The sequence below is a fragment of the Ciconia boyciana genome, chromosome 1, assembly GCF_034638445.1.
Source record: "Ciconia boyciana chromosome 1, ASM3463844v1, whole genome shotgun sequence".
In the NCBI taxonomy this organism is placed as follows: Eukaryota; Metazoa; Chordata; class Aves; order Ciconiiformes; family Ciconiidae; genus Ciconia; species Ciconia boyciana.
This window is the reverse complement of record NC_132934.1, coordinates 213379630-213399735: the sequence shown is the minus strand read 5'-3', so window position 1 is coordinate 213399735 and position 20106 is coordinate 213379630. Positions and strand designations below refer to the sequence as shown.

General features: G+C 45.1%; 2 protein-coding genes across 9 annotated transcripts in view; one reads left to right on the top strand and one right to left on the bottom strand.

Moving 5' to 3' along the window:
- The window catches only part of CCDC83 (coiled-coil domain containing 83), a 32948-nt gene extending 14518 nt beyond the window's left edge, over positions 1–18430 (bottom strand). Inside the window, exons 1-6 of one of the 6 annotated variants that reach the window (XM_072855198.1) lie at positions 18292–18430; positions 17917–18043; positions 17060–17137; positions 15682–15832; positions 4294–4411; positions 1276–1360 (exon numbers count right to left, since the gene is read on the bottom strand). In XM_072855198.1, the coding sequence (XP_072711299.1) occupies positions 1276–1360; positions 4294–4411; positions 15682–15832; positions 17060–17080 (375 nt within the window). In that variant the 5' untranslated portion in view covers positions 17081–17137; positions 17917–18043; positions 18292–18430. Of the gene's footprint in view, positions 1–1275; positions 1361–4293; positions 4412–13106; positions 13244–15681; positions 15833–17059; positions 17138–17916 lie in introns of all 6 variants that reach the window. The other 5 variants (XM_072855189.1, XM_072855180.1, XM_072855209.1 and 2 more) reach the window with 5 other exon arrangements.
- Positions 18431–18605: 175 nt separating this feature from the next.
- The window catches only part of SYTL2 (synaptotagmin like 2), a 63419-nt gene continuing 61918 nt past the window's right edge, over positions 18606–20106 (top strand). The window contains exon 1 of one of the 3 annotated variants that reach the window (XM_072850797.1): positions 18606–18699. The gene's annotated coding sequence lies outside the window, so the exon portion shown is untranslated. The other 2 variants (XM_072850798.1, XM_072850799.1) reach the window with 2 other exon arrangements.

The window sequence follows — 20106 nt, the reverse complement described above, 5'->3', positions numbered from 1 at the left end:
AAACAAATAGCACCTCAAGCATGCCCTGAAGTACCTTGCACAGTCTAAAATATGAAGGAGTCCTTGAGAGACCGTGGACTAGCAGCAGATTGGGCGAATAACCATAAGAGACTTCAGATGTTTGCAGAGAGAAGAGCCAAATGCCACTTCCACTGACAGGTAAGGCCACAAATGAAACACCATCCAGGCTTTAAGACTGAAAGGAACACCAAGGAGAGCTAAACAGATGGATACTTGTAAAAGAAGGGCAAGTATCAGGCATGGGAAGGACAGAGACGCATTGTTTGTTTCCATGTTTTGCTGCTATAGGAAGTGAAGGCTGCAACATTGTTTAATCAGACGATCCAGTTTAAGGACTTTTGAGCTATTTGAATTCATTTTGTTAGGTGACTGTATATATATCCACTTTCAAAGTTCACTGCTCTCAGTCATCAGATGCCATATTACGGTTCTTTATATACAGTTCTTCATATACCGTTCATATATACGGTTCTTTAAAGTGTCACTCAGATGCGATCAGTAGTTACATAACCTTGTTCTAAAAATGACCTAACACAACTCTCAATCCACAAGAAAGTGAGTCTTCATCAAGCAGTGCTAAAAATTACACCTAGACAATTGTGTGACGCTCCTTCTTCTTTGTTCAGTTTTCATTGTACCCAAGTTTGCAAGAATAACTAAACTCTCATAGAAATCTGTGCAATTCCATTACCTCAGAAGTGAATCAAAGAAGGTCAGCATATCTCAATACTTGGTTAGATCTGCTAATACTACTGACAAAAATGAAGTTAATACCGTTTATTCTTTGTGCACTGAAATATTGAGGAATATTGGCAGGATTGTTGGAAAAGGCACAGCTGAATGTACTGCAGTAAAGTTACCCACTGAAAGCGGGCTTGCTGTCCTATGTTTGCTGCAGAGTAAGATTAAATGCTTAGGTGGTTACTAAGGATCTCATGTGCATTGGAAAACACCTTCACTGAACTCACTTTACCTCACTGCTGTGTCCTATTCTGCAATGTTCTACTCCTGCAGCTACTTTTTTGCATGGTTATATTTAGGACATTTATGCTTTATGTCACATTTAATTCAGATAACACTTTAACTTTTAGCACATCAAGTGACTCACTAACTCTAGTTTCATCAACTGTAAGAAATTCACTGCAATGACTAGTTTTAGTGAACATAGTATTAGGATTAAAAGAAAGAAATTGAATCTGTGAGTTAAAATACCACATATAAAATGTGTTGGGAGAAGGATGCATGCTCACTTACTCTTTCATGATATTCTTTGTTCTTTTTTCCCACTTGTTTCAGATCAAACAAAACCCGATCAATTGCTGCTTCTTTTGTCTCAATTCTGTGGAGAAAGAGTAAAGAAAGAGACGTTCTTACAAAAACAGAATAGAGAGAAATGTTATCTAAGCTAAATACTACTACTGTATCTAAGATGTAAATACTACTGAAATGTATTATTTTTGTACCATATTGCTTGACTCATTTGGGTAGATACCACTGTCTGCTTACTACACATAAAGAAATGATTTCCCATATACACCTGGACCTTCATGTTAGTTTGGATCTCATATTCCTACTGAGAAACAGACTCCCCGAGTATACTGTGCCTTTGTAACCACTAGAGAGGATTAAGCTGGTTTATTCTTTCTGGATGTGGTTTAGCTGACCTATTGCACAGGTCTCTTTTAGGACAAGATTATTGGTGCTCCAGAAATATCTATTACTCACCACTCACTACAGAGGAAGCCTAGGCAACTCACCCAGACATAGGTCAGATGAATTCCAAACTGGAGAATTAAATGGGATTCAATTCTTCTGAAAATGTGGTTTGTTGAGCTTCATAAACTGCAGTCGTACACCAAGAACTTGTTAGCCTTTAAGAAGTGCTAAGGGAATAGGGACTGCAGCCCGAGTAGTATCCTCTAAGTATGTTTATACATTTTTGTCAAAGAACTAGCTCACTGCTTTCACAATTTTCCCAGACTACTTGTCATCCTCTTTGCCACAGCTGTAAAATAAGTATTTTTTTCTGGTGTTCTCTTTTCTAGAATGAGAAATGTTGGATTGCAAATGGCATCCTTTTGCAAAATTCTCTGTAATCTTTCCCTCTGTTCCCAGAATTCATTCACCATACGGCACAATAGAGGCAAGTAATATAATTATCACAGTATCTTTTACTGTTTCAACAGCTACTGTTCCTTGAGTTTTTGTTTTGGGGTTCCCCCCCCACACACACACACCGTATTAAGTTGTTTTAAAAGATCATTTTTTCCCGGCTAAGTTTGGATCACTCAGTCATGCAAATTGCAGGTTACTAGATTTGCACCCTCTGGTGTCAGTGTGCTCCAAGGTATTCTTCAGGTCCTCCATTAAGTACAAGGATATTAGTTAGAGAGACTAGAACAGAGATGTGGGGGTATGGTGGTGATGGCTACAGCAAAAATATATCACTTATTAGACAGAGGTAACAGCTTGGCCACACAGTGTGACCTCCTAAATTACCTGCCATTTTAAACCATTTCTGTGTTTTGAATACTGATGCTGATCTTAATTTCTGCTACTTTAAGATTTTCCATGAAGTGGCAGTCTATATCCATCACTTTGTTAATGTCAAAAATTTACAATATTTTTCTATGGTATTTGGCAGATTAAAGCTAGAAAACAGCTAAATTTATGATTCCTTTGATACTATTTTTCTCAACTCTGTATACTAGGTTTCATCTAGATGATTTAATCATCTAGAAACAACACTCCTCTCTAGTACCATGACAGTTTTGTCAGTCTTCTATAGGATGTTACTAGGGCAAGTAATTCATGGGATTTTTGTTCCTAAGCAATCCTGAAGCAGAAAACTGTACTGAAAATGCAAAATAACAAACTCACTAAGAACAGCAACCATTCTTCAATGTACAGAAGAAAAAGCAGGAATAGAAGTACTGCTTATTAGTATGTAGTATTAATTTATATTAAATAAATACTACACACTTGATAAATCCTAAAGCAGAATGTGAGATATTCACTTGTATGATTATGCTGCTTTGTTCAATCAAGTGGTACAGAGAAATTACAGAGGTGAAGAGAGAGAGGGAAAGAGAGAGCAAGAGGGAAAGACAGGAGAGAGGGAGAATGATAAAGACAGAAAGAAAAATACTTTTCTTCCCTTTTCCCCTGCTGTTGCTGTAGAAACTAAATATCCTGTGTCAGTATAGCACCCATTTCAGTGGAAGACTCTTCAGACAAATGAGTAATTTGCTTGGATATTTGAATATGCATAATAATAATTTTCTTAGAAAGTGGTGTGTTTTTTTTCTCAGCCTAGTAATAGAGTTTGCTTATTTCTTATCAAAATAGATGAGTTGGTTTGTAGACTTTTTGGGTGGTATTTATTCATGACATGATTCAGCTAAATCTGGTCTGGTTCACTATGGAAACTTGTACCCTGTTCTTTGTAAAATGAAACAGAAAATCCCACATAAACCCTGTAAACTCCTATAGATGTCACTAGAACTGTATGTGGTTGCTCTTCAGTTTGCTTACCCCGCTTTTCATTTCTACACCAAAGCACTACTCCTTGCTCCCTAAATGGTGATAATAGTTGAATATTGGATGCTGTTGAGGTTTTTCCCTTTCAATTTCTGTCTCTTTGGTAAAAGTCACAGAACTTAATTTTTCTCCTTTTAATCATCTACCCAAGAGACTGGAGATCAAAAAAATTGGACTATTTTGTAACTACTTCAGATATTCCTCTCTTGGCTCTTATTTTTCTCTGCTTGATTTTAAGAGACCTTTAAGTTATCCCTCCATTATTTTCAAAAGAAAACACTTTCCTTTGTGCTCTGCTCTCGGCTGCACCAAGGGAGCAAACTGTAGGTCTTGAGGTTCTGGCTAGTGACTACATGCCTCTGTGAGCACCAAGGAATCCTAAAAAATACGATCAAATGTGATCTTGCAACTTCAGAGTAGGCTGATCAAAAGCTTGCTACTAACAGACAAAAATGTGGGTTTTTTTTGATTTTAACAAAAGTCTTTTTCCCAAGTTATAGCCTAAGGGCATAAAATTATTTCTGACCCACTTAAATGCTTTCTTATAGGTATAGTTTCAAAAGTCTATCTTTCCGAAATAGCCTTGAAAACCCAAAACAAGAACACAAAAGAACAGTACACAACTGCCACAGTCAATCAGCTCAGGCTCTGAATCGGATAAGTTGTCTTTGTTGTCTGCTTTATCCATTCACATATTCTATATGAGTGAAAAGTTAAATATATTAAACCTACTGAAATTCTAGTAAGGCTTCTGGGAAAGCTGATTCAGGTTCTGTAAGTTGCTCTTCTGGTTTCTCCTCTTTCTTCTTCTCTTCCATGCTTTTTGTTGTACTCGTGCTAGAAGTTAGATCTAAAGGGAGGAAAGGGCAAGCAGAAAAGAAGAAAAAAAAAAGATAAATGAATGATTTACAAAATGTCATATGTTCACCAGCCTTTGTCACTTTTGACAAGTTCTTAACAGTTCTGAAATACACGAAACAAGATGTTTTGTTGACAACAATAATCCCGCCCAGGGCAGCACTCAGGCCCATGTTTTTGGGACATCCTGAAGTGTTATCCTGAGTAAAGATATGTTCGTGAACAGTGGCCTCTATCACTACTTACTTATTGCATCCCTTGCTGCGGGCTGTATCTTACATTCTTGCAAATCAAACAAGCAGTTGTTTCTTTTCCAGTCCTTTGTCTCTGTTTCTTTATTGGGCTTGTTTTATCGAGTCCACTTGTTAATATGCATCTCTTTCCCTCTCCTTCTGTTCTCCTAGCACTATGAATATTTGCCTTTCACTGCAACTCTGATATCAGTTTTCATTGTCAGAGCTGGAACAAAACCACCCTCTGAAGGGATATGCATGTCAGCAGTATTCCCTAGGCGTGTTGTCACAACTACCAACCTCAGAATTCAACTGACAATGAATAGTTCTGTAATAGAACTGGTAGCATATATTAGATAAAACAAAAAAGTCACAAGAAAAGGGCACTTATGAAGATTCCTCACTTTTAAAGGTCACATAATCAAATGCCAAAACCAGATTAGTTCATATAACATAGGAGGTTTTATTACTGAATGAGTAGAAACATTGTATATAACCTGTTTTCATATTAAACTGCTGTTCTGAATTCTAACTATCATTCTAATAGCTAGTTTGATACCAACTTGTTCTGTGACTAAATACAGCAGGCTGGATACTTTTCCTATTAAAACGAGCACCAGGAAACAGAAAAAAACAGTGGAAAGCCACATAGCAAGCCTGCCAAATTGATGTAAAATCAAGGGAACTAAGTTAAACCAACTATTGACAGATGCACTGTAATCCACATGCTGGCGCATGCCTTCTCGCTGCACTCACCATACCTGGAAGCAAGGCAATGTCAGCTTTCTCACACAAAATAACTTTATACACTAAATCAGTTGATGCCTGCTGATGAAACAAGTGAGAGTGCTGAGGGCAGGCAGTGTGCTATATATTGCAGAAAGGCATGTAAAAGGAATGCTCACTGTGTGGCAGCTCTGCAAAGTAAGTGAAAGAAACGGTAAACATACATTGGAGTCTATGTCCCCACGCAGCTCCTTAGACCTTGGAATATCTTTTTCATAACATTTTATCCAGGATAATTTTACTCCTACTCTGTTGGAAACCTGCTTGTGCAGATTTTGTTCTGCTGCTGAAGAAAAGTTCACAGTCATAGGGACAATTGTCTAGAGCTGTCAAACACCATCTTTGCACCACCTAATCATTTACGTCGCAGATACAGCTAATTCCATTCACAGAAACCTGGAAAATTCTGACTCCCACCAGCAATGTCTTGAACTTCTGAAGTGCCCCAGATAAAAGTTTTAATGGTTGCTACACATTAGTAAAATATTTCTACTGTGGAACTTCAATACAGTCATGCCTGTGTCACGGTAGCACCACAGGACTGCAGTAAACCTTACTGACATTTACCATCATTGTACCTGAGCATCCACTTGAGTCTGAAGCCATATTAAGTCCTTAATATTCACACACAACCTTTGCAGATACCAATTCAAGTTAAGCTTCAGTTTACTGAATACAATATTTTTCATGAAACTTTTAAAAACCCTAAACATGACTGTTGCAAGATTGAGATTTTAAAAAAAGACCAAGTGAATTAACAAAAAATCTCACTGAGACAAGAAGTTAGGTACTTAGCTCCCCTAGACCCCTTTGAAATTTCCATCCCAAATACACAAGTGCAGGATACATTTTTAAAGTATAAAAAAGAATGTCATCCTTCTTCAGTGCAGAAGTAACTGGGGTGGTATTGATTCCACTTCCACTTGAGCATTTATTTCTGATTTCCCCCAGAACTGGAAGATCACTGCAGCAATCCCTAACTTTTTTTTAATTATTATTATTTCTGTCCCTTCCACTAAATGGATAATCAAATCCCCTGCTTAAAACTGGATACAAACTGAAACATTTTAAGCCGCAGTACTTTGAAAAGGTTTTGGGTTTTTTTTGGAACTCAAGCCCCAGGTGAGCTCCAGTGATATATTTATGCAATTCTTCCTGTACAGGGAGCAACAAGAAAGCCTCCAAGCTGTACAATGAGGTAAAAAAACCCCATACTATAACAACAGATTTGCTGGATTTTGCAAACCATAGAAAATACACACACAAGAGTGAAGGGAACATATACGGGGGACTGAGAATTGACTGCAGATTTTAAATCAGCAGGAAAACGTTTTCAGAGGGCAAGATACATTTCTTCTCCCAAACAAATCAATCACGAGGTATAACTCTTGACAGACCTCCACTATCGCTACCAGCACTTTCTCAAGCAATAACTACACTGCCATTACATCCTTAGAAGAAGCAAGCAGATCCCAGACAGTGTGACCCAACTACTGTGACTTTCCAGACACTCATTGCAGGGACCACCTGTACGGCAGCTCACCACTCACATGAGCTCAATCGCTGTCATCAGTGCCATCCACACCAGCACTTGCACTCACACTATGACCCCTGTACCTCAAGCAGCTGCATTATCAGTAGCCTCCGCTCCCTCAGTCCCTATCAGTAATTACCTCTGCATCCTGCAGCCACACCGTAACCCCTTCCCAATCTCCAAGGCAGGCTAACAGTTCCCTCTGCTCTCAGTCCCTTCCTGCCTAACCCTTCCCGCATGTCCCTCGCACGTATTCCCCGCTACCCCCTTCATCAGACATCTCAGCGGACAAAGCTGGGCCACCCCTCACCGTGTCCAGAGCCTCCCTGTCCGCACCCATCAGACCCCATTGGTACTGTCACTTTGTGCCTAAGCCTTTCCATACTGTTCCCCACCACCTCTGAGCACCCACCACTGAAGAGTTCCCTATACGGCCAACCTTTGAAGTACCTCCCCTCACCCTGTCACCACCCACCCCAAGTCCCCCTCATGGCCCTGGGCCTAAACGGTCACCACCGCATCCCCCTGCCTCCGCATCACCCCCCGTATCCCTGTTGCACCCACACACTGTTTCTACTCCGCGGCAGCCTCCCCGGCCCCTCCGCAAGCCCCGCCGCTCCCGGCCCCGGCCCGGCTGCGGGCGGCGGTCAGTCAGGGCCTACGGCACGGCCCGCCCGCCGCGGCGCCACCGCGACGCCAACGGCTGCCGGTCGCCAAGGCAACGGGAGCCCCCGCCCCTCGGCGCGTTCCGCGGGGCAGCGGCGCCCTCTGGCGGCGGCGCGCGGGATCTGCCGCCGGGAAAAAGCCCGCGAAAAGCGCCCGGCCGTCCCTCAGCGGGGAGAGCGCCCCGCACGCGCGGTGTGAGGAAGCCATCGCTGCGGGGGGTAAGGCAAAACACTTCCGAGCCTTTCCTAGAGAAACTGTCAGGTGCAGCGACAGTGCATTTGCTTGGTGGTTCCTGTGCTGGCACCCCACCTTAGGAAACGAGAAAAGCAAACGTTAACAACAGCACAGGGGTAATTTAAGTCCTGAGAGGGATTTCCATGTGGCAAAGGTCATGGGACGGCCCGAGTTTCATCCAAATGGATACCTAGGGTGGCAGGCTTAAAATCGTAAAGTAAAATTGCAGCTATCGTCAAGAAAAAGAGCGTTTCCAAGCATAGCAGTGCTGCAGTTCCACACTGAATGTGACCTGGGTCAACCATGACTGCAGAGCTGCTTTCTCAGGAGCAAGCTCCCTAAGCCATCCAAGGCACTGAGATGGAGCAAGCTCCTCCACCTGGTAACAGGCAGCCATACGCTACTGCCTGTAACCCCCTTCGCCCCACACACCAGTGTTGTGCAAAAAGCCATGCCCTAGCAGGAGGGACAGGGCATAAGAAGATGGAAAGGAATCACAGAATCACAGAATCGTATAGGTTGGAAAAGACCTTTAAGATCATCAAGTCCAACCGTAAATCTAACAACACTACCAAGACCACCACTAAACCATGTCCCTACACACCTCATCCAAACATTCTTTTAAATACTTCCCAGGATGGCGACTCAATCACTTCCCTGGGCAGCCTGTTCCAATGCTTGATAACCCTTTCAGTGAAGTAAAATTTCCTGATATCCAGTCTAAACCACCCCTGGCACAACTTGAGGCCATTTCCTCTCGTCCTATCACTTGTTACCTGGGAGAAGAGACTGACCCCCACCTCTCTACACCCTCCTTTCAGGTAGTTGTAGAGAGCAGTAAGGTCTCCCCTGAGCCTCCTTTTCTCCAGGCTAAACAACCCCAGTTCCCTCAGCCGCTCCTCATCAGACTTGTGCTCCAGACCCTTCCCCAGCTTCGCTGCCCTTCTCTGGACACGCTCCAGCACCTCAAGGTCTCTCTTGTAGTGAGGGGCCCAAAACTGAACACAGGATTTGAGGTGCGGCCTCACCAGTGCCGAGTACAGGGGCACGATCACTTCCCTAGTCCTGCTGGCCACAGTATTTCTGATACAAGCCAGGATGCCATTGGCTTTCTTGGCCACCTGGGCACACTGCTGGCTCATATTCAGGCGGCTGTCAACCAACACCCCCAGGTCCTTTTCCACTGGGCAGCTTTCCAGCCATTCTTCTCCAAGCCTGTAGCATTGCATGGGGTTGCTGTGGCCCAAGTGCAGGACCTTGCACTTAGCCTTGTTGAACCCCATACAATTGACCTCGGTCCATCAATCCAGCCTGTCCAGGTCCCTCTGTAGAGCCTTCCCCTCAAGCAGATCAACACTCCCGCACAACTTGGTGTCATCTGCAAACTTACTGAGGGTGCACTCGATCCCTTCATCCAGGTCATTGATAAAGATATTAAACAGAACTGGCCCCAACACAGAGCCCTGGGGAACACCGCTTGTGACTGGCCGCCAACTGGAGTAAACTCCATTCACCACCACTCTTTGGGCACAGCCATCCAGCCAGTTCTTAACCCAGGAAAGAGTACACCCGTCCAAGCCATAAGCAGCCAGTTTCTCCAAGGGAATGCTGTGGGAAACCGTGTCAAAGGCTTTACTGAAGTCTAGATAGACAACATCCACAGCCTTTCCCTCATCCACTAGGCGGGTCACCTTGTCGCAGAAGGAGATCAGGTTGATCAAGCAGGACCTGCCTTTCCTGAACCCATGCTGGCTGGGCTTGATCCCTTGGTTATCCTCTACATGCCGTGTGATGGCACTCAGGATGATCTGCTCCATCAGCTTTCCTGGTACCGAGGTCAGGCTGACAGGCCTGTAGTTCCCCGGGTCCTCCTTCCGGCCCTTCTTGTAGATGGGTGTCACATTTGCTAATCTCCAGTCAACTGAGACCTCCCCAGTTAGCCAGGACTGCTGGTAAATGATGGAAAGGGGCTTGCTGAGCACATCTACCAGTTCCTTCAGTACTCTCGGGTGGATCTCATCAGGCCCCATAGACTTGTGAGTGTCTAAGTGGTGCAGCAGGTCACTGACCATTTCCCCCTGGATTATGGGGGCTCCATTCTGGTCCCCGTCCCTATCTTCCGACTCTGGGGGCTGGGTACCCAGAGAACAATTGGCCCTGCTATTAAAGACTGAGGCAAAGAAGACATTAAGTACCTCAGCCTTTTCCTCATCCTTGGTCACTGTGTTCCCTCCCCCGTCTACTAAGGGGCTGGAGATTCTCCTTAGCTCTCCTTTTGCTGCTAATGTATTTGAAGAAGTATTTTTTGTTGTCTTTTACAGCAGCAGCCAGATTGAGCTCTAGCTCAGCTTTGGCCCTTCCAATTTTCTCCCTGCACAGCCTTGCTACACCTTTGTAGTCCTCCTGAGTTGCCTGCCCCTTCTCCCAGAGGTCATAGACTCTCCTCTTTTTCCTGAGTTCTAGCCAGAGCTCTCCATTCAGCCAGGCCAGTCTTCTTCCCCGCCAGCTTGTCTTTCGGCACCTGGGGACAGCCTGCTCTTGTGCCTTTAGGACTTCCTCTTTAAAGAATGTCCAGCCTTCCTGGACTCCTTTGCCCATTAGGGCTGCCTCCCAGGGAACTCTGTTGACCAGTCTCCTAAACAGGCCAAAGTCTGCCCTCTGGAAGTCTAAGGTGGCAGTTCTGCTGCCCCCCCTCGCCGCTTCTCCACGTATCAAAAACTCTATCATTTCGTGATCACTCTGCCCAAGGCGGCCTCCAACCATCACATGGCTCACAAGTCCTTCTCTGTTCGTGAACAAGAGGTCCAGCGGGGCATCTTCCCTAGTTGGCTCCCTCACCAGCTGTGTCAGGAAGTTATCTGCCACACACTCCAGGAATCTCCTAGACTGTTTCCTCTCTGCTGTAATGTATTTCCAGCAGACATCTGGTAAGTTGAAGTCCCCCACAAGAACAAGGGCTAGAAATCGTAGGGAGAGCTGGAGGCTGAGCCCAAACTACTTCTGCTTCTCTTTTGCTGGCCAGCGGACCTCCATTGGTTTTGGATGGGCTCTGTATGTCGTCCTCCTTTATAGGACATCAGTGCCACGTAACACCGGGAGCCATAGTCTACCACAGAAATAAATTGTGAATCACTATAATAAATGCCTTTGTCCTCATTCTTGGGCGAAATTCACATTTACATACTTTGTTCAGAGTTTCTGGCCAGTCCTGTGGGAGCTTATGTTATCCTATGATAAGTCCTGTTTGACATAGTACAGCAGCCTCTGTAATTAACGCATATTCCTTAAAGCAAGGACAAAACACTTTTAGTCCTATAGGCAGAGATCATAATTTGCAATGCATCTATATTGAAGACAGTAGGAAGATGCTGCTACATTCATTCAGTGGCCCCACATAACTGTTCAGATGAGAAAGCAAAAAAAAAAAGAAACAAAAAAACCCCAAATCATAAAAAACTAGTGACTTTTAATTTCCTTCTCCTATATTATGGATTGAATTATGCTATCAGGACACAGTAGCTAGCTGTCACATAAGCCAGGCATTGAATAGAAGGCAGGAAAAAAGAAAGAACGGCATCTTAAGTCAGCTGGCAAAGATAAACACAGCCTTGACCTTCGTAGTTTGTAGCACAAGATCTTTAACTTGCACATATTTAAATCCCACTATGCCAAAAAGTAACAGAGCTTAAACTTGACTGTGGGCAACCTTTGCCTTTTTCTATTTGCATGGGCAGACAATACTTCGATCTTTTAGAAAGTCTTGTCTTACATACAGAAAGAGAAAATATTATGATAAGTTTAAGTCCCTATTTTGTAGGTTAACAGTGTTGCCAGGATCAGGCAGTGCTTTCAGCTCTTCTTTGACCCTCTGTTAATAAGCTCGAACACAGGTGCCAGGAAGATCTGCTCCATAATCTTCCTGGAGCTTGAGATTAGACTGACTGCTCTGTAGTTACCTGGATCCTTCTTCTTGCCCTTGAAAATGTGTGTGACATTTTTCTTTCAATGATCATCAGGAACCAATATATATGATATATGCAATATATGTAACATATACATATATAGAAATATATATGTATAAAGGAGCTAACAGGAACTAGGAAGAGAAGATGGAGGAGAGAAATAGCTTAACATTTCAAGGAAGGAATTTTAAAACACCTCACATGTGCCCCTGAATCCAAATCAGGTTCAGAATTGAACGCTGATGAGCACGGGACTGCCATTTGCGACAGACCTGCATGATAACGCAAGATACGCTCACTGGTACATACTTTACATGGGGACCTTCCCCCCCCCCCTTGTTTTAATGCAGTCTGGAAAAGTGATCAAAAGGTGTAAATCTCGACTTCCAAGATGGAGAAAAATGTTCCTTCCCTCAAATGGGGGAAGATGAGTTTTGTGACAAGATTTACCCTTTGTTCTGCTCTGTGGTCAGAAATGTGGTCAGAAACTGATTGGACTGTGAAGAAGTGGTGAGAGCTGCTGCTTCTGTTGGCCCTTCAGCAGTAGCTGTGATGCTGGACTTCACCTGCCTTTCTGCGTAATGATGGCATGTCAAAGTGCTTTGGGAAGAAGCAGCTTTATGAAAATGTCTGGAGCTGGAAGGTGCTGCTAAAGAGCATGGAAGAACTATGTGTGTGTGGATTCCACCTTCCCACCTCTCCCACAAGCTGGGCCTGGAGAATTCCTGCTGAGAACCAGCTGAATCCCAGTGGCCTTTCAGTCAGAGGGGTTGTGGGTACAAAAAAGGGAAATACTCCCTATCCTCTTGAGCAAGCCCTTTTCCTCCAGAGGAATAAGGGAAATAATTCCTTTTGGGGAAGAGGCAGCTTGTCTCTGGGGAACGCTGAGTTCAGTGAGGTTCAGTCAGAGCAAACTTCTAACTTCCCTGTCTGCAGCTCAACCAGGCCATCACCAGGGCTGTGGTGGCTATGATGGGCCTCCTTCTTCACAAAGAAGTGTTTCAAGGGCATGTAGATGGCCAGATGTCCCAGCTGACAGAGCAGGGTATGAGTCTTCTGAGGATACGTAGGTTAAAATTGCCCCTCCTCTTTTATATTGTCTCCTTGAGTGGGGAAAGATGTCCCCACCTTCTGCCATCCTATGCTGCCTCTTCTCTCTGATGCCCTGTCCCAAACCTCAGCCTGGGTATGAGACTGAACCCAGGGAAGGCTTTCAAGCTTTCTCAAGTGTTGCTCTGCTCAGGAAGCCAGGGAAGGTATGACTGTTCTCACCTGGGATTTCATCGTCATTGATGCCTCTTCCCGTGTCATTTCAGCCCTCCACTTACTTACTGCAGGAAGACAAGCATCCTGCTGTGCAGCAGGCAGCAGTTCAGGTCCTGAGGGACAACTGGGCAGACCTGCAAAACCTTCAGAGTAAGGAAGAAGTCATCAAAGAGCACCTCCCACAGGAAAGTGAAGAACAGGAAGACCACACAGGCAAGGAAATAGAATCCAGGCCACACAGAGCTGGCTGGCTGTGTTACCACAGAGCCAGTGCAATCAGCAGAGAAGAATAAAGCATTGCACATTGAACAGAACCCAAGGGTGCTTTTTTGGGACCCAGAGTCTCTTGGCAAGACCTTGGCTGGAGGTGCAGCCTTGGGCCACTCCTGGGAGTTTCAACTCTGTTTTTTATGTTGCCTAACCCTCAGTGGGGGCTTGCGCAAGAAAAGCCTGGGGAGGACCTGAGGAGGGAAGGAGAATCCCTGTTCCTTCTATTGCAAAATACCCAGGAGGTGTTTGAATACTCCAATAAGCATTGGAAGTCCTATTCTGCTCTTCTTAAAACCTGCTCCTCTGCAAAGCCTGAGACAGGGTGAAGGTGATGGGCTGTTCCTGGTGGAGCAACAAACAGCTATACTGAAGGAAGGATGGACCAGGAAGACCTTCTTCTCCTGAGCCACACAGAAAGCCCAGTGAGAGTCTGAGGAGGCAGATGTAGGACCCGGGAAGGGCTCTGAAAGGTATGGGACCAGGGAGCAAGGCAGAAACAGAGGATATAACTCTAGAAGTCCTGTATTCCACCAAAAAAATGCCCAGCACAAGAAAGCATGTAAGACAGCAGAGTATTGCTAGGGGTAGTTTTGAACTGTTAAGTCCTGCTGTATTCAATAAATATCGATACTGATAAAAGGGCAGGGGCAGTATGGGCCACTCGAGCGGTTACCTATTTAAGTAACCAGAGAAATTAAATTAAACCTTTTGCCAACACCCTCTAGGACTGGAGGAGAAGCCTTCGCTCTTTTGGGGCATTCTTTCTAGAATTCTCAGCCTTGTACCCTGAGGGAAAGAAACCCAGAAAACACAGATTGTGTCAAAAAGAGGCAATGCAGAGAGCGTGTTTTCCTTCTCAGTCACCTTCTAAGATGGGCTGCAGAAGGTCCTGCTGAAAGAAAAGTCTTACAGCAAAGTTCACTCCAGAGAGCTGGTTCTTATTCTGATCCCATCCCTAATGCTGAGTTTCCCACTGAGCTGTCCCACTGACTTGACAACTGGAAGAGAAGTTCTCATGTTTCTTTAAACTTTTTTTTTTTCTCTTTGTTTTTTTTTTTATTTTAACTGTGGAAATCTGATAAGAGAGGGTAAAGCCATGGCGAGATTGGAAATTTCCGTGCAAAGTGCCAGAACCATTTCTTATATATCACTATTACACGGAACTTGTTTTGGCTTCATGTTCTGATTAAGTTTAAAATGGCAAATTCACCTTTTTACAGATATGTGCACATACAGGACAACTGTCACAGACTAAAACTACATAGGGAAAGGACCAGAAAGCACCTAGTATAAAGAGTTTAATGACAAAGGACTATCTAATTAAACATGAAACAGCATTTCTCATCAATTGCAAAGCAGAAACTATCTTGAGCAGTCCTTGAGGAAAGGAGTATTGCAGCTATTCATAGACTCCTTCTCACCTCCTGGAAATCATCAAACAGCAAATTAGGGCTTCATGTCTTTTCCTCCACTGGGCATTTGAGAGCTATCTCTAGCAATGCTGCATAATAGCTCAAATTTAAAGATGCCCTGGTCAGTGACAGCAGGACTTATCGTTTGTTTTGTCTTGGAGGAAGAGAACAGGAAAATGACCAGGCCCTATTCGTGCACATTTGCTCTTTAAAGCTATCTCTTTCATGATCGTTATTATCAAGGCAATCTCTTTCTTACCACAGAGAGCACCATATACAGCGGAGTAACCCACACTGTTTCCTTTCACAGTTTACACCTTTGGTATACATTTTTTTGTTATGTTTTAAAAGAATTTTTAAATTATTTAAAAACTGTTTTTGAAGACTTACTTTTTAAGGTGTAAAGAAATGCCTTCTGTTGGTAAGATGGCAGAGGACTTGCCCCTCCCATGTGACATGACCCAGCAAAGAGGTCAGAAGTAGTACTCCCATACATGCATGCAGAATAGAGAGCCACTCACCCCCCAGAAAAAAAGGTAGAAATGGAGTTTAATAGAAGACAGGACAGATGATGCTCAGCAGGCGCAGGGCATGGGCAGACAAGCACACTGCCCAGCCCCATGTACACACGACTGGCCCCTTTTATCCCCTTACCCCTCTGTTTTCCCACGGAGTTCCTCCCCAAACCACCTTTATCCCTCCATTTTCCCCACCTTTGGCTTGTCCCCTGAATATCCCATAGCAAGTCTTGTGCAATCTGAGAATCCTCTTCCCTTGCATGCCACAATGTGTGCCACCCGCACAGGCAGTGATCCCTCCAGTCTCTGAGGCACTGAGGCTCCCCTGGGACAGCCCTGGGAGGGGCTGTGTCTCTGAAGGGGTTATTGGGGCTCCCCCACCTGCTCTTGTGCCTCTGTGCTCCTCTGTGCCTGTGGAGATGGACCTTTGATGGGCTGACAGCTCCTGTGACGGGCTTGCGAGCAGCCAGGCAGGGTGTTTCTCAGGCTCCTCCACTCCTCTCAGGCATTGTTCCTCTGCCTTCCTTTGTGCCTGCAGAGAAGAGCATTTTATCGCATCACCTAACAGTGCAGGTTTTAAAGGGAAAAAAAAAGACCTTGGAGCCCAGGAGCCAACTGAAGTATGCAAAGCAAGGGGTGATGTGGTCAAAGCTACCAGACAGGGAAATATCACCACAGCAATGAAATCAGTGGCATCTGAGTTAGCTGTGATTCGTGTTAGTTCACATCAGGGAGCGGCTGAGTGTTCAAAGGAGACTGAGGGTCTGTCTGGATTAAGCTGGAGGAAGGAAAGCAGTATCAGGTGGATTTGCTTCACTGGAAGTTACTATCTCTTCAACTAATACCTGCTGTTCTGCAACCACACCGAAGCACTAATTTATTTTTCCTTTTAATGGGAGAAGATGGGATGATTTCCTTTCTGCTTTGGATAATGGCTACAGAGAAAGACATGTTGAATGAGGGGGTGATGGAAGAAAGGTGATCCACTTTCCGAATCTGATAGGAATAACACTACACAGAGACACCTACAGGTTTTTTTCTTAAAGGTGTCATAACACTTTGTGTTGTACTGCAATCAAAAACATGCTTATATCTTTTTATTGTTCTGAGAGCTTAACAACTCTGTGAGTATGTATGGGGAAGACTAAGAGGAGGGTTGGTAGGGTCTTTCCTTCCGTCACTAGCATTGATCCTCTTGGTGCCACCGTGAGAGTGCTCAGGCTCAATTCACGTGAAAAACAGCCGCTCCATGCTTACACAAAAACCCAGATTCTTCAGATCTCCTACACCCGTGCAGAGCAACTGTGGGGACAGGCTGTATACTGGTTGCAGACTCTTTCCATCTGAAGTTACTGAAGAATCAGTCTGAGGGTCCTTACTATACATGTCATTCAAGTATTTTCAGCATTGTAAACACTCAAGCTATGAACTGGCAACCGGTCTGAGCTGGGACAGCCCTTGCGTACAGAATCCCACAGATTTCACCTGAATCCATTTCAAGAACAAATCGCTAAACTAAATATGAGTAGGAGAAAACACTTAAATATTTTAACAGACACAGCGCACACCCCATACATGGTGTCGCAAGCTGTTACTTGTCATGATGCCGGAGGCCTCTGCCACCAGGAGCTTCCTAGGAGCAAGGAGCTGCTTTTCCCTAAGCTTGGGTCCAAAGTCCGTGATAAAAGGGGGAATTGGGCAATGGGTACACCAGGCCCACCAGTTCCGGCTCCATCCAGCAGCAGCCAGATGTACTCACAGCTGTCAGCTGATACAGCATGTTTGGTCTAAAAAGGTTCAGTTTTACCCCTTCCTTCCTTGTTCTTCTTTGGGACTGCTGTGAGAGGGGAAAAAAAAGAGATATTGAACACAATGGAAAAATTCATCCCATGTACCACGAGTGCCGAAAGGGTCCCCACTTCTAATTAATGTACCAAACCATGTTTCTTGATCTGCACTGAACAGTTCAGTGTGGGTTTGTATAGGTACAGCTCAGTATGCTGCATTAGGATGAATAAACAGGATATACGGTTAAGAGATGCTTGAATGAAAATTATTGCAGGGAGAAATGGAGTTTTAAGCTTTCACAAAGTCTCTAGTACACCTTGATCCTTGTGAACTAAATGGAAGCCTTATTAAAAGCTTATTAAGCCAGAATTTTACTGGATAGTGCATAAAGCATGCTCTAGTCCCTAATTTTGTCATCAGGAAGGAAGAGCCACATATAAAATACATGAAATTGAAAAGGCACATAACTTACCAAACCTTTATACCAATGCCATGTATACTAAATTTTCTTTAAAAAGCATTAAATTGTTTCACCATATCCAAGTTTGACTAAGAGGTGAAACATAAGAATTTATGGTTAGCAGGAAGCCAGTGCTGATGATCTAGGATTTGGGGAGTGAACAGATTCAGGCTGGGAACACAATGGGGAAGTCATTTAAAACTGGGCTCCTGCAAGTGAGACCGGAGCAAGTGACTCATTGGCTGCCCACAAGGCCCAGCAGGCCCCACTCTCAGGCACTCCAGAGACTGAAATCCTCCAGCTGCCCCAAAATAGAATTAAAATATAACACAGGCGCCATGAAAAGGACATAAATAACATGAAAATACCAGCACATCAGCTCTCCACGTGACAGGGGGTCGGTGCTGTCACCCTGCTCCCTGAGGGACTCGAGCTTCAGAAGTCACCTTGGTGTCTTGGCTGCTGAGTGAGACGCGCTTCAAGGGGAAGGTCCTGCTGAAACATCCTATGAAATGGTGGCATGTGTATTTTGTGCCACTGATTAAACAGAAAAGCAATTACAGAGGCTTCCTGGACAAATACATGACTGAAACCTCGCTTATCGCTGCCTGTATCTTTACTGCAAACAGGGGCGTATGTTCACACCTCTTAGGTTGCCTGTCACCAGGTAAAGTGAAATACTGATCATTTTACCTCAAGGCGGCTGCCTATCACCAGATAAAGTGAAATACTGATCATAGTACCTCACGGCAGCTAGTGAAGTCAAGCTCACATTCCCTGCGTGGACGTTATGTGAAACAGCCACTCTCCGCTGTGGAACGAGCCGGCCTCCACGAGCTTCTGCCTCAGAAGTGCCCTCTCAAATCTGCCCCCGGAGACTCCTACTGCGGCGAGGCCAGAGTCCCACCGCTCCGCCCCGGTCCCCCCGAACGCCCTCTCGGTGCCACCGCTGACACGAACGCGAGCGCGGCTCCGGCGGGGGCGGCGGAGGGCGGGCTCGAGGCGCGGGGAGCCGCCCCGCTCTGAGGGACGCGACGCCGCCATTGGCCCGGCGGCGGCGGAACGGGGCTGCCTCGCCCCGCGCCGCCGCCTCCTTTCCCCTCAGACAAGCGGGGAGGCGGTGTGGGACCGCGGCTGCCGGCCGGGACCAGGTAACTGAGGCTGTCTCTGACCGGAGGGAAGGGGAGGGTAAGGCTGGGGTAGTCGCGGAGGGAACGGCGGGGTCCTGTGGAGCTGAGGCGGCGGCGTGCTGCGCTGTCCTCGGCCCGCTGAGGCGGCGGGAGGGGTGAGGCTGCCCTGAAGGGTTTCGGGGGGTGGGGGTGTCTTGCTAATGGAGTGACTCAGAGATTAAAAAAAAGCATATAAACCACCCGTGCCCGCAGTGCTGGAACAGCGTGAGGGTGAGTGTGTTGGCAGCTGAGGAGTCCTCACTCCAAGCTTTCGGCAGCCGGGCTGCTCCGGAGGGCTGCTCCGTGCTCGAGTGTTTTCGCTGTGGTCAGCTTGCAGGGCCCGTTCGCCTGAGGCTGGGGGAGATCTCACAGGTGCCTCCCCTGCCCAGCCCCTGTTATTAAAGCCGGAGGGAAGCACCGCTTGTCAGCGACTTTCCTCAGAACCGATCTCGAGAGCCGGTGTGAAGAACTGCAGCCTCCCCACTGCAAGGGGGCCGTGCTCTGGGACATCCCTGTTCTGCCGAAGGGAGCTCTTGTCTGGTGGTGAGAGCTGAGTAACTGTAAAAACTTACCTGCACCTAGCTTCTGTAGAAGCCTGTTTTAATAAAAGGACTCTTTTTATTTAAAGAAGGTGCTTAGATCTCGGTTGAGAGATGTTAATGACCTTTATGTAAATAGTAAACATTTTCGTTTTGAAACACTAGAATAATTGCATCTTTCACACTGTCTCGGGAGTGACTTGCAGAATTGGAGCTGGCCCTAAGGTCTAATGCACTTGGTTGTCTCTTTCTGATGTGAGCAGAAGGATCTGTTTATAAGATTGCCATTGCAGGATAAAGGTCGCTTAAATCTGGGGACAGATCGTCAAGTGGCAAGACAAGTATAGACAAGTATTTCTGAACTTTCCCAAAAGTGAAATGGGAGGAGACTTAAAACATGCTTGACAGGATGCTCTGAAAATAAACTTGATTTTCTTGGATAAAAGAAGCAATCAAAGTGTTGCAACAAAATACTTGTGTGTTTACGTATGTCAGAGAATTGGAGACCTCTGTGACGGAGTGTTTAAAAGACTGATGAATCAAACCACTTTACTAAACTGATATACATCAACAACACAGACTTCCATTTGTTAGTTCTTAATTACCGTCGGTCATTATCACTACGTTTTCCAAACAGTTCTTAACAATCACATCCGTAAGTGGTAGTAAACCTAGGTGTATACAGTGCCATGGAGCTGATGCCCTATATTTAGCGCTTATGAGTACAGTTCTTGATGGTCTCAGTTGCCGAGGTCAAGGTAAAGTGCTTGAGAGCTCTTTGGCAAGGGAAGCTGGAATCAAAGTGAGTATTTTGTGATTTTTATAAATTACTATCTTTGCTTACTGTTAG